This window comes from Pipistrellus kuhlii, unplaced genomic scaffold (genome assembly GCF_014108245.1).
Source record: "Pipistrellus kuhlii isolate mPipKuh1 unplaced genomic scaffold, mPipKuh1.p scaffold_m20_p_86, whole genome shotgun sequence".
Lineage (NCBI taxonomy): Eukaryota > Metazoa > Chordata > Mammalia > Chiroptera > Vespertilionidae > Pipistrellus > Pipistrellus kuhlii.
Window position 1 is genome coordinate 464922 of NW_023425591.1, and position 13703 is coordinate 478624.

At 61.4% G+C, this 13703-nt stretch overlaps 1 protein-coding gene across 2 annotated transcripts; it reads left to right on the forward strand.

Moving 5' to 3' along the window:
* Positions 1 to 2590: 2590 nt before the first annotated feature.
* On the forward strand, positions 2591 to 12342 carry EN2 (engrailed homeobox 2). Of its 2 annotated transcripts, none has more exons than XM_045577226.1 (2): positions 2591 to 3863; positions 12148 to 12342. In XM_045577226.1, the coding sequence occupies exons 1-2, from the start codon at positions 3191 to 3193 to the stop codon at positions 12321 to 12323; spliced, it is 849 nt and encodes a 282-aa protein (XP_045433182.1). In that variant the 5' UTR covers positions 2591 to 3190; the 3' UTR covers positions 12324 to 12342. The 2 variants fall into 2 exon arrangements, with proteins under 2 accessions (XP_045433182.1, XP_036281726.1); XM_036425833.2 differs by lacking the exon at positions 12148 to 12342 and adding an exon at positions 6541 to 8550 and having other exon boundaries at positions 2601 to 3863.
* The last annotated feature ends 1361 nt before the right edge of the window (positions 12343 to 13703 follow it).

A 13703-nucleotide genomic window follows, 5' to 3' on the forward strand; every position in this document is an offset into this window, starting at 1 on the left:
ACACACAGCTGGGCTGCGTCCCAAACTGGGCCTCCAGCACGTTTTTGAAGCTTCTGGAAACTGCTTGAGGTTTCTATGTAAGACAGGATCCTCTCTGCCCCTGAGCAAACCAATTTGTGCAGCTTTGGCCAAATCTCACAGCCTCCCGAGGCCTGCTGGATGATGCCCACTCTCCAGGCTGACTCTAATGTTTGGGTGGCTCTGGGAAGCCTGAGATGTCCACCCCCCAATTACTGCTCTCCTCACTCCTCTCTGTTCCAGCTGCATCACCCGGACCCCGCCCCCCAGGCCAAAAGCCCAGGAGTGCCCCTCCTTCCCAGCAGCCTGGAGACCCCAAGTCCAGGAGAGTGCGCCCTTGGGGAGCTGGGGTCTGGGTCACAGGAAGGAACACAGCAGGAGTCCCCACCTTGGGCCCAGTAGTGCCCAAGAAACGGAAGTATTTCTTAGGAGGCGGCCTAACTGGTTTTCAGGAGATGACTGGGAAATCAGCCTGGACTGCTTTGCAGGGATCCGAGGGCCCTGCGCTGTCCTCCCACCCCCTGCCTTCAGGAGACCCAAAGGGACTGGCTGCTCCCCGAGCTGTAGGCAGTTCCCACAAACCCAGCAGCTCCGTGTTCCTAGTGGCCGGCAGACTGTGGGGTTACATTTTTTGAGACCCAAGCAGTGTCCCTGGCAGGTGTGTGCTTAGCCAGGTAATTTCGTGATAACCCTTCCAAATTGGAGGGAGGGGGCGAGGAAGATTTGTGAGTCGCCTCAAGGGAGTAGTGGCTTCCTCACCCTACTTGAGTCTCACAGGGGACACATGAGCTCCCCATCTGCCTCCAGAGCCTACCCACACCCAGCATCTACATGCCTCACCCCTTTGGTGGCCAGCCCGGGTCCTCCTGCCCTCCATGCCCCTCCTCCTGGGGCCAGTTCCCACTGGAGCAGCTGCTGCACCTGGAGCCTGCAGCGGGTGAAAGGGGACAGGATCTGGGGGGAGAGGGGCGGGCACAGGAGCAGAGCTGAGCTGGGTTGGGGATGGTCAGGGCCTGGCCATCACTCTGCTTGGAGGGCTGCTTGCAGACCTTCCCCCTCTCCTGGCCTGGCAGCACTTGGCAGGCAGTCCCTGACCCAGAGCTTCCTCCACACTGGCATGGGCCTCGGCTGTTTGGCACCGGAAGCTGAAGCTGCCGCCTCTGCCCTTCTGCAGGCCAGTCCTGGGGCTCGGGACACCACCTCCTCTCCCCTCTTCCCCTCCACCCCTTTTCACCAAGGGCACTTTTATTGTGCCAAGGCTCCAGCACCCTCAGAATTGCCCTTTTGGGTGTTTTCTCAAAGTGTGCAAATTTCCATAAAAATGCATTTTAAATAATGGACAGGTGCTCCTCGGGTATCCAAGGGTGTTGGGGGTCAGGAGAGAGGAGCTTTCTGGCAGGACCCTGAGGGAGAAGGGGAGAGAAGAGGACATCTGACAGCAGCTGGAAAGGAAGTTTCAAAAGGGACAGAGGAAGGAGGGGAAAACAAATCCCTTTTCGGATGGGCCCTGCTCCTCAGTGAAACCATTTTAAGGAATTTAAGATGAAGAGGAGGAGGTGGAAGGCCTGGGGGCAGGGCGTGTGGTTGACTAGGAATTTTCAATCCCAACTACTCAGCTGGACCCCAAGGCGCCTTTATTTCTCCCTCCCGCGGAGCCTGAAATCTGCTCCCGCGCTCCTCCTGGTCCGCCTGCCGGTTTTCTGAGGATGGGTGTCCCCAGGGGACCTTGCCTTCTGCACGCGCCGTTCTGCACACGCACACGCACACGCACACACACGCACACTTACAGTAAGTGCCTGCAGGAGGAGGGTCCTGAGCGCCAGCTCTGCGTTCAACACAGGAACCTGCCAGTCACCAAAGTCAAACGTAAGTGACAACTGCCCTCTCCATAGCGAGGAACGCGTGCTACAAAAGTCCCTTTGTATCTCGGCAGCCTATTTAATATGATTTATGCATTTTTGTGCAAGGAATTGTGGGATTTTTTCCCTACGGTAAACAATATGGAAATGTTAAAAATTGCAATCTCCCAGACCGTGTGTGCGGCCGCACACTAGGGTGACCTGAGAATGCCACCGTGAGGGTTCCTTCCGTCCCAGCGACGGGAAAGCGCGTTCGAGCGCAGGGACGCCGTCAGGGTCTCGCGGAATCGGGGCTCCGGCACCCCGAGGCGGAGGACGCGGCTGCTTTAAGGGAGGGCGGGGCGGCGAGGGCGGGGCGGGGCGGCAGAGCCTCCTGTCACCCAGCCGCGGTTGGCGCGTCACGTGGGCGCGAGCCGCCACGGCCATTGGCCCGCGGCACGTGTCCATGAGCCCGGCCCGCGACGTCACTCGAGGGGGCTCTGTTAAAAATAAGAACGAAATCCAGAGTGAAAGTGTCTCAGGTCGCGCTAAGTGGCCTGGAAATTTCCGAGCCGGCGCGGAGGTCTTGGCCACGAGGGCGCGCAGGCGGCGAGGGAGCGCGGGCATCCCGGCGCGGCCCGGCCCGGCCCAGCCTCCACTTCTCACCCATGCGGCTCGGGCCGCGGGGCTCGGCGGGGCTCGGCGGGGGCGCGGCCGCACGCAGGTGGGGCGCCCGGGCCCGCGGCGGGGCGGCGGCCGAGCTCAGCGCGGGCCCGCGGGCCTCCATGTGCGTGCCGGCAGCGGCGGACGCGCTGACCGCCGGCGCCCCGCACCCTCGAGGGCGGCCGGGCGGCGGCGGCGGCCGGAGCAGGCCCGGGTGGGCGTAAGCGCCGGGAGCGCTGCCTGCATGCGCGCAGCTCCAGCCCGCGGCGGCCACTGCGGCGGCAGCGCCGGCAGCGGCGGAGCAGGGGCGGCCGCGCGCGGAGAGGAGCGCGGAGCCCGGAGGCGCCCCGCGTCCCTGCAGGACCGTTGTGACTGCCCAGCGCCCGCGCGCCCCGCCGCCAGGGGACCGGACTTTTGAATCTCCCGGCTTGGGGCACCGGGCAACGCTTGGTATTTTCGAACTCATCTCGCGGATTGGAACAGCTCCGCTCCGAGCGCGGCCGGCGGCTTGCAGGATCCCAGCCCTGGCCGCGGCCCCTGCGCCCGCCCTTGGAAGACCCGGCGGGGTGGCGGCGCGGGCCGGCCGCGGGGGTCCCCTGGTGCGCCGCCGGCGGGCAGAGGGCTGATCGGAGGGTCCCCGGAGAAACGATCTGGGATTTGTCCTGAACAGCATGGAGGAGAATGACTCCAAGCCTAACGACGCGGCGGCGGCGGCGGAGGGGCAGTGGCAGCCGGAATCCAGCCCGGGTGGCGGTTCGGGCGGCGGCGGCGGCGGCAGCCCTGGCGAGGCAGACACGGGACGCCGGCGGGCACTGGCGCTGCCAGCGGTCCTGCAGGTGCCAGGCAACCACCAGCACCCTCACCGCATCACCAACTTCTTCATCGACAACATCCTGCGGCCCGAGTTCGGCCGGAGAAAGGACGCGGGGACCTGCTGTGCCGGCGCGGGCGGAGGAAGGGGCGCTGGAGGCGGCGGCGAAGGCGGCGCGGACCGAGGCGGCGGCGCGGGCGGCGCGGACCCGCTGCCGGGGTCTGCCCGGGAGCCCCGGCCGAGGGCGCCCTGCACGCCGGGGGCCGGCGGGCCGCTGCCGGGCGGCGGCAGCGAGTCTCCGGGCGAAGGGGAAGGAGGCTCCAAGGCGCTCTCGCTGCAGGGCGACGCGAAGAAAGGCGGCGACCCCGGCGGCCCCCTGGACGGGGCGCTCAAGGCGCGCGGCTTGGGAGGCGGCGACCTGTCCTTGAGCTCAGACTCGGACAGCTCGCAGGCGGGCGCCGCGCTGGGCGCGCAGCCCATGCTCTGGCCGGCCTGGGTCTACTGCACGCGGTACTCCGACCGGCCTTCTTCAGGTGAGCCGGCCGGCGGGCGGGGACCCCCGCCCCCCAGGGCACAGAGCCGCTCTCCGCGACGCTTTGTGCGGCCGGGCTGCGGCCGCGAGGCGAGGGCGCAGGGCCAGTTGGCCGGGGTGTACAGACTTCTCAGAACGGCAGGAGCGGCAGGATTTCTCTCTCTCTCTCTCTCTCTCTCTCTCTCTCTCTCTCTCTCTCTCTCTCTCTCTCTCTCTCGCCTTTCGGGGCCTCTCCGCGCAGCCCCTAGCCCCCATCCCCTGGCTGGAGTTTATTTGGTGGAAACGGGGGTGGCTGGGACCTAGATTCCTCCTGCGACCCAGAAACCCCAGAAGCGCCCGGAAGAGAAGAGCGGCGGCAGCCCTTTCCTCGCTCTCGCGGCGCTGCGGGCGGCCGGGAGTGGAGAGGGCAGCGGAGCCAGCGCTCCGCTCTCACCCCAAGGCCCTGTGCCCGCCGCGGGGGGGTGCAGTGCCACCTCGCACACAGCTTGGAGGAGGGGGCTGCGGTGCCCCCAGAAAAGGGAACTTCTCCCGGCTGCTCCCGCGCAGGGAAGGGGCAGGTGTGGAGAGGGGTGTGTAGGTGCTGGAGTCTCTCACAGGTCTGGGTTTTAAAAAGCCGAGGCCAAGTCCCGGTGAGACCCAGCTGCACTGAGTGCGGGTCTGTCCCCAGCCGGACCCCCTGCCCCAGCCCTGGCAGAGCGTGTTCCCGCAGGCCCGGCACAGCCTCACCCCGCTGCCTGGCTGCTGCTTGACCATCTCTCGTGAAACCCCAATTTCTCCAGTTAGATCTGAAATTTGCTCCATTGTTCTCGCCGCCCTCCTTTGTTAATATTTAATTAACATAGAGGCTCACAATGGGGCCGCGAGGAGCCGCGCTGGCTTTGTGCGCGGGGAGCAGCCCGCCAAACCAGCCCCGAGGAGCCTGGCGGCGGCCACAGCGCTGGGGCTCCCGACTGAAACAACAAACAAACCGTGAGATCTCCTTCGTTCCTCGGGGTTTCAGGAAAGAGCGAGGCAGAGTTTTCTTGCTGAGATTTGGTTCTGTTTCCGAGACTCCTACGTGTTTCGTTTTGAAAGAAAGTCCAGGAAGAAAGGGCACTAAAATTCTGCTTTTGGGGAGATTTTCTTTCCCTGAACTAGTGAACTAGTTAGTGTGTGTGTGGGTTGGGGGGGGGGGCGGTTCTGTGTCTGCAGGAACCCCAGCAGCAGAGGAGTTTGGGGGGTAAGTGTGCCTCTGGCGGGGGAGGGAGTGGAGACTGACCTGGCCCTGAAAACAGAGGCCCTTGCACACCACCTGGTCCTTTTGGCCTCATAGAGCCCCCTGCCCCTCCTGCGGCCGCCTGGCCCACTGCCCCCTCTGCACCAGCCTGCGCTTGGTGCTGGTGCCCCTGGTGTGTGGATGGCCCCTGGGGCGAGGGCGGGAGTGTGGTACTTTATCATCTAAAAGGCCAGGAGTTTGAAAAGCCCTGCAGCCCCGGCGAGGCGACCCCTCTCTGGTGCCCACGGCTGGCTGTGCGAGTCTACCTCCCCGGAGAGCTGGGCCGGTCAGCCTCCACGCCCGCTGGCTCCCCAGACCATCCCCAGCCCTGGGCTCAGCACAGCCTGGAGCTGTGGATCCCCACCACCAGGTCCCTGTGGGCTGGGTGGGGGTGCAGCCTGCAGGGTGGGCTGGGGACTGGGTGGGGACCTGGAGTTCTGGCTGCCCAAGGTCCACAGGCACCTTCTTAAAGGCCGAGGTGGAGAGTGCCCCAAAGCTGTCACTCACTTCACAGATGGAGGCCCAGGGGTGAGCCCCGCACCCCAGCAGCCTCCATGGCCTCCTTTCTCCCTTGGCCCCAGTGAGCTTGACCAACAAACAGAAAATGCTTCCCTCTGCACTGCTCGGCCTTTGCAGATGGTGGGGTCCTGGGAGCTTATAACCATTTCCCAAGTGAGGAGAAGGTCCTAGCCTGGGAGGCCTCAGTGGGGGCTCCAGTGGGTGGGGAGAAGGAGGGCAGGCAGCTGAGGTCAGCCAGCAGAGACAGGCTCTCCCTCCTGTGCTTGGGGACCAAGGAGACGTGGTGGGGTGAAGGGGAGCTTGGATTGGCAGGGCTGCTTCCACCCGAGGACACTGCTTCGGTCCTTAAAGGAAACAATAAACTTGGGCCTGCAGGGCCAGTGTGTGTGTGTGTGTGGGGGGGGGAGGTGGAGGCAGATGTCTGGCCCTCCCGTGATCAGGACCCACAGCCCTTGGCACCCTCTGGGTGTCCCCTGTGAGGCTCCTGTGGGAGCCCCTGCACAGCCCCCAGAGCTTCTGCTACTCTGCCCCTCCCCCATCTTTCCCCTCATCTCTGGCCCAGCACCGTGCCTGCCGGTCTGTAGGGGACAGAGCCTCGGGAAGGGCTAGCAGGGCCGCCAGGCTGTAGGGCTGCTTTCCTCCAGGACGCTCCCTTCTGCCTGGAGACCTCCCCGCAGTCTGCCCTGCACCCACTCCACCCTCACTAGGCTTCGCTGCCCCTAGTCTTCTTCCCGGGGTTGGGACCTGGTGGTGGTTGCCAGCCCAGGCCCAGTCCCCCCAAAGTCCAGCCCAGAGACCTTGGGCGCCTCCCTCCGCAGCTCCCATGCTGGTGGAGCGATCTGCTCTGAGCCAGCAGGCAGGTCTGCAGCCCCTGACCAGCATTCTCTCCTCCGCACCTCCCCAGGCCCCAGGTCCCGAAAACCAAAGAAGAAGAACCCCAACAAAGAGGACAAGCGGCCACGCACAGCCTTCACCGCAGAGCAGCTGCAGAGGCTCAAGGCCGAGTTCCAGACCAACAGGTACCTGACAGAGCAGCGGCGCCAGAGCCTGGCCCAGGAGCTGGGCCTCAACGAGTCGCAGATCAAGATCTGGTTCCAGAACAAGCGCGCCAAGATCAAGAAGGCCACGGGGAACAAGAACACGCTGGCGGTGCACCTGATGGCGCAGGGCCTGTACAACCACTCCACTGCCGCCAAGGAGGGCAAGTCCGACAGCGAGTAGCGCCCGGAGTAGCGCCTCTTCTCCCTGCGTCTCTGCGCGAAACAATGCAATAATTTAAAGCTATCAAAAAGGGCAAGTGTACAAAAATTATACCAGCATTCCTAGTGAAAAGGTCGTGTGTTAGCTATGGTTCTGCAATATTCTATGTGTATATAATTTACAGGTGATGTAAAATCCAAAATATCTGACTATGAAATATTTTTTTTATTTTTGTGTTTGAGATTATGCTAATTTTATGATTTTATTTTTTTGCAAAGGGGGCTGCTTAGGGTTTCATCTTTTTTTTTTAATCCCCTAAGTTCCTTATGGGACGCTTTTTTATTTTAAAAGAAAAAAATTAAACAACTTGCTGAAGTCCAAAGATTTTTATTGCTGCATTTCACACGACTGTGAACCGAATAAATAGCTCCTACTTGGTCTATGAGTTCTGCCACTTTGTTTGTATGGTCCGTGCCATGGGCAGCAGGAGGGCCGCGCCCCAGCCTCGGCCAGGCCCTTTGGGGAAGAGTGGCCATGCCTCTTGCCAGGCCTGTGCTAGGCATGGGCCCACAGTGGTTTTCAGTCTCAAAACACTCCGCTCCATCCCTCCTCCTGCCTTCTCTCCCTGCCCCAGGCCCGGGAGTGCTTGTCTGAATCTGTATTTGTGTTGCTGTCCCCTGTCCCTCCGACACAGCTAGTGCCAACTCTCCGCCTCAGCACCAGGGCTTCGAGCAGAGGGATGACTCTCCTCCAGCCCAAGCTCAGGCTCCTGCTGCCCCTCCAGCCCCTCAGATGCTTGTCAGGCCCCGGAAGTGAGGGAGGCCCATCACCGACAGGCAGGCAGGAGGCTCCTGATGAGGTGGCCTTTTCTTGCGTTTTTTCTTTTTTGTGCCCTTTTTTTATAAGTGGCCACTTCTGCTACAGAGAGTGTTCAAGGTGTGTACATATGTATGTAGGCGTGTACACACACAGACAGGTGTGTATGAGCCCCCAGTTCTGGGACACGTGGCTACCTTGACTTTTAAAGGTTCTCTGCGTCCTCAGGGATCCAGAGGAAGGACGAACGAACATGTGTAAATAACCATTTCTTATCACTTTGTCTTTTGTTTTTAAATATACATTTTATTTTTTGAAGGTGTGGTACAGTGTAAATTAAATATATTCAATATATCCTTGCCACGTACATATATATATATAAACAAACACATTATCTTTCTATGTAACACCACACTGTCTTCTGTTTAGTGTACAGAAAAGAACCACGTCCCAGTGTCCCCGAAGCTGCGGGGCGCCCTGACCACACAGGCCTTACGGGCCTGGGGACGGAGGCGACTTTCTCTCTTTGCCTTAAAGCTCTTCATTTTCCTTTGATAACACTTTCACTCTGTACATAGTAGTGTAAGCCTTTTGAAAAAGGAACTATAAAGACAAAACGTTGTAATTTAACATCCTGTGAATAACCATCTGCTGCTTAGGAAACTCAATGAAATGATATGCCTTTTTCACAGGAAGCAAGGTTTTCTTTCTGTTTTCTTTTTTAGTTTGTAAAAATGTGCATTTTACAGTTCCAGTATCAAATATTTATAATCTTATGAGAAATGAATGTTTCTATCTCCCAACTGTGGTCATCCAAATTGTGAACATTCCCTCTGCATTTTTGTGTGTTTAAAATCTTGAAAGTTAATTAAATAAAAATAACCCCAATTTATTGTAAGATATTGGCTGTCCAAGGTGGAATGACTAGATTTCCTCAGTGTGTTTCTGAGTCCGGGCGACTCCGGGCCTCTCCTGATGGCTGGGCGCTGGTGTCTCTTTTTAAAATTATGAAGACACTTTGGACATTTTCTATGTGAGCACAGAAAATATCCAGGTAACTTAGGTGCACATCTCTTGACCAGAGGAAGTGTTCAAAGTGTGGTGCTCTTCCCTGAATGAATGATTACCACCCCAGAAAGCAAAGGGTAATGTCCCCCTGGGCAGGGATTCCTCCTCCTCAGCAGAGTGGCTCCGCTTTTACCTTTTGTTATTGCTTTTACCCCAAAAGTACAGGGTGAGGAAAACAACATCCCAAAGTATATTGGGGAAAGCACCGGCCCCTCCGAGCTGCCGAGGCCCCTGGGCCAGCAGGAAGCACCCCGGACATACCTCCAGGAGGCCATGCTTGTGCCCGGAGCAGAGCACCAGTTGCTCCATTGCCAAACTTCCTTGGCTGGAAAAAAGTTTTCTTCTCCCAGTAAAAGGAACTCAGAGACCACTCAGAGGATCGGGCTGCCAAAGGGAATCTTCCAGGCTGTTTCTGTTCCACACGGGGAAGGGCCAGATGCTCCCTGGATTTGCAAAGACACGGCTCAGTGAGGAGGCCCCGGAGCACCAGGAGCGGCCCAGAGCTTGGACAATAGGATGTAGCCCTCCTCCCCCAGCCCGCCTTTGCGGTTCCGGGTTCCCAGATTAAAAACAAAAGCCCACCAGCACAACCATTTCCTATTGCACTCTTTCTGATAAAAGGACAGTATAACAACATTAAAAATCATTTTGTTTTTTAATCTGTTTGCAAATCATAACAGGATTACGGGCAAGATAGTTTTGTAAGATAATGAGATCCCTGTCCCCAGAGGCATGCAAGCAGATACCAGGTCTACAGTGGCATAGGGACATTTTTCTTTATTTTCTTTTTCTCTCCAAGTGGGGTGTCAAACCATCGGCTGCTTTCGGTTCTGTTTATGACATTTGTAAGAATCAGCAGCTTACTCTGAGCTCTTAACTCCCAGAGAAGCTCTGCTGCGCCTGCCAGCCGCTCCCGGAGGAGGGGAGACCTGCGCGGGGCCTACTGGAAGGCGGGCTCCTTTCTGAGGCCTGGTCCCCGCGTTTCCCACCGGGGCCTCTGGCCGCCTGGGATCTGGACCCGGACTGGGGCCGCAGCAGGAGACTCTCCGCAGACCGTCCGGCTCCGCCCAACCCTCCCGCCAGATCGGTGCCCCGCCAGAGGCGGTTTCCTAAGCGTTCCTCTGCGCAAAGCCACACCCCAGGCCTGGCTGTGCCCACCACCCTCCGTGGCCGGGCGAGCCGGGCGCAAGGCTGGGAGTCGGGCGGAGAAGACGCCATCCAAGCCTGCCGGGTCCCCCTCCCGAGGTGCTGGGAGCCTCCGTCGATGCCGGGAGTGGTGAGAGGGTGCTCAGGTGGAGCGCGGCGCCCGGGCGGACCCGCCTGCCCCTTCTTCAGGGACACCGGAGGGAGCCCCCGGGACACCAGCTCTGCACTTTTTGTTGTTGTTGAGCGAAAAGGGAAACTCCACGGGGCTCCTGGACCTTGGGCCACGGTGGCCGGCGCAGGGCGCACAGACACCAGGCTATGTGCGTGCAAATGCCAGCGGCCGCCCCGCTGCGGCTCCCCCGGTTCCCTGCGCCGCCTTCGCGCCTCGCCCGCAGCTCTCTCCGCGCCGCCCGCGCCGTCCCGGCTCCGCCGAACACTGCAGCCCGGCGGCGAGCCTGCGCTGCGGGGAATAGCGGCCGGCGCCCAGGCCCGCCGCTCCGAGGCCTCCGGGAAGACTGACCCCTCACCCGCACCCGACACCCCTGCACCCGGGCTGGCCGCTCCCGCGCGGACCTGGCACCCCTTGTCCGCGCTTCTCCGTAGCGAGGCCGCCTCCAGGCCTGGAGCAAAGGAGGCGGGCCGGGGCGGGCCGGGGGCATGGAGAGGGGAGGTGGGGGGGCATGGAGAGGGGAGGTGGGGGGGCATGGAGAGGGGAGGCGGAGGGGGGACATGGAGAGGGGAGGCGGGGGGGGGACATGCAGAGGGGAGGCGGGGCTGGGGGGGACATGGAGAGGGGAGGCGGGGCTGGGGGGGACATGGAGAGGGGAGGCGGGGGGGGGGGGGACATGGAGAGGGGAGGCGGGAGGGGGGGACACTGGAGAAAGAGAGGGGACATGGAGAAGGGAGGCGGGAGGGGACATGGAGAGGGGAGGCGGGGCTGGGGGGGACATGGAGAGGGGAGGCGGGGGTGGAACATGGAGAGGGGAGGCGGGAGGGGGGCATGGAGAGGGTAGGCCCTGGACAGCGCGCTGAAGCTGGGACCCCTCAGGATGCAGGCCTGGCCGCCCTGGGATCTCTCTGATCCTCCATTCTCGTCACACTGCCCGCCCGCCCCCAGAAAATAAAAGGCCGTTCCTGAAACCGCCTGAGATGTGATAACATTCATAGTTGGCTCCTAATCGGCAGGCGCATCGGGCGCGGGCTGCCATGGCTGAGGCGATGGCGTTATTGTTGTTGTTGTTATTGGCCACGTGCTGGGCCGCTGGGGGAGAGGGGGAGCCCAGCTCCCACAGAGGCATTTGGGGGGCCCCACGATGGGAGGGGGCTGAAGGACCCCACAGTCTCAGGGAGCAGGTGTCAGACTTCTGTCCTTCGCCCCCCCCCCTCCCGTCAGGTCGTGCCAGGAAGGAGGTCCCCAGGCCCCTAGGCCTCCTTGTCCCCGAGGGACGCCAGACCCGATTTTCTGGGCTGGGGGGACCTGGGCGCAGAGCCGGCCGCCCCCGGCTGTCCCGCCCCTTTCTGGGCTGGGCCCGCGCTGTGCGGAGCGGGAACAAAGAGCGCCCGGCGGCCGCCCCGGCCCGCAAGGCGAGCCCAGCAGCCCCGCTCCAGTCTGGGGCGCCCGGGAGGGACGGGACCCGGCCACAGCGCGGCCTCCTCCCGGAGGGGCCGGTGGAAGCGCGGGCAGCAGGCCCGCAAGGGCCCCTGGCACAACCCGGGTCCTCACTGCGGCCAAGGAGCCCGGCACCATGTCGGCTAAGCCGGCTCCCACCCTGCGAGCCGAGCCCCCAGCGTCTGGAAAGCCGGGCGGCCGCGCGTCCCCATCTGTCGAGCTAGCAAACTTGGCTGCGGCCGGAGCGCGCCGCCCGCGAAGGGCCGCCCAGAGCCTTTCAATGGCGCGTTCGGGGCTCTGGCTCCCGCCAAGTCCTTTGTCTGCGAGGGGACTGTCAGGCTCTGCGCTGGGGGCTGCCCCTTCCCTCCGCCTCTGCCCTCTCCTCCCCCAGTCCCTGCCCCCTCCTCCCCCAGTCCCTGCCCCCTCCCCCAGCCTCTCCCCTCCTCTCCCCGCCCCTGCCCCCTCCTCCCTCCACCCCTGCCCCCTCCTCCCCCAGTCCCTGCTCCCTCCCCCAGACTCTCCCCTCCTCTGCCCGCTCCTCCCCCAGTCCTTGCCCCCTCCTTCCCCATCCCTGCCCCTCCCCCCGCCCCTGCCCCCGCCCCCCCCAGCCGCGCCCCCTCCTTCTCCCGCCCCTGCCCCTCCGCTGACGTGGTTGCTTTCTCTCCTCTTTAGATGGGCGATCACAGGCTCCCGCTGCCCAGGCACTCGGGAAGCGCAGCCCCTCCTGGCAGCAGACTGGCCTCTTGCTTCCCTCCACCTTCGCCAGTTCAGGGACGTCACCTCGTGGCCAGGGCACGTTGCATCTGATGTGCCCTTTGGGCCAAAACTCTGTGGCGAGGTTTGGATAGTTTCCCACGCCCCTCAGCAGAACCTGAATCCTGCCAATGAGCGGGCACTCCTCTGGTGCAGGCAGTGGGAGACGCGGCAGCCACTGGGCCCTCGCACAGCCCGCCCCCCCCCTCCCCGCCCAGGCCCTCCCTGACCTGTGGGGCCGCAGGCAATGGGCCCCGCAGACATTTCCACAGCACGCAGGCTGTTCCGTGGACTCTCTGATTATGCCTTTCCATGAGAACATCTGGATGGAAACCGGAAGCTCTCATCCCTGGCTTGCATGATGGCTCAGCTGCTCCAAACCCCCGTGTCAGGAGAAGACCAGAGCCTGCAGCTCCCCCCAGAGGCCCAGGTCCACCTCCCAGATACTTTTCATAACGCATCGCTCACACACTCACAAAGCGTCACTCAGTCCCCAGGAAGTGGGGAGCACAGACTTCTGTACCAGGCCGTCTGCGTGTCCCCCCCAGCCCAATCACCCCACTCTGGGCCTCCCAGGAGGGTTTGCTGTGCTGTTTGATGGGTGGGCCCCACAGTGGGAAGGTGCACTATCGCCCCCAAAATGAAACCTGGTGGAGCTCAGGCTGCCCCACTGCCCAGCCCCATGGCTGGAAGGGTGCCCACATCTTCCTCTGTCTGTGGAGCTAAGGAAAGGGAGGAGGGAGAGAATCATGAGTAAATAGACATCACCCACGTGGTTCCTGAAAGTGGATGGTGGTGGGCGTTGAGGGAGAACGGGAGACCATAGGGCCAGTCAAAGGTCAAGACTCTAGCCCTTTCCCGAAACGCACCCGCCCCTTTTGGAAACACGGAGTGTGAACTTTATCTCAGTGGGACGTGAGCACACAGCTTAGTATCGGGGTCCCCGTCCTGACCACATGTGGAGGCGCAGTGCCTGTGTTTCCCAGAAGCCCGATGACTTGACTGCACTCCATTTTCTCACAATGGATTGTCCCTGCATGATGCCCGAGTCCCATGGCCACCACACACCTTTGACTCAAAGCCCAGGAAAGGTCACCGGCCGGACAGGGCGGCTGGGAGCCCAGGCACCGGTCCCCCCTGCACTGCCGCCCGCTGCCCGCCTCCCGCAGCTCCTCCACCTGAGCGAGTGGGCGGCCTGCTGATGCCTGAGCGCGTTTTGTCTCAATAGCAGAGGGTGTAAGTAACGCTTTTAAATTAATTGCTGTCCCTATAGCTAAACACATAACAGGCTTTGATTACATGCTAACAAGAATGAAACATAATCCTGAATTAATTATGTGGAGATAATTTTATAATTCTATCATGCAATTTAAGAAGCAATGTGTGGCTAACCTCCCATTTAATAGGAGTTATGATTCAAAATTAAAATGGCCCTAAATGTGGAGACCTTTTAAAAGACTGAATAGGCTGTCTCT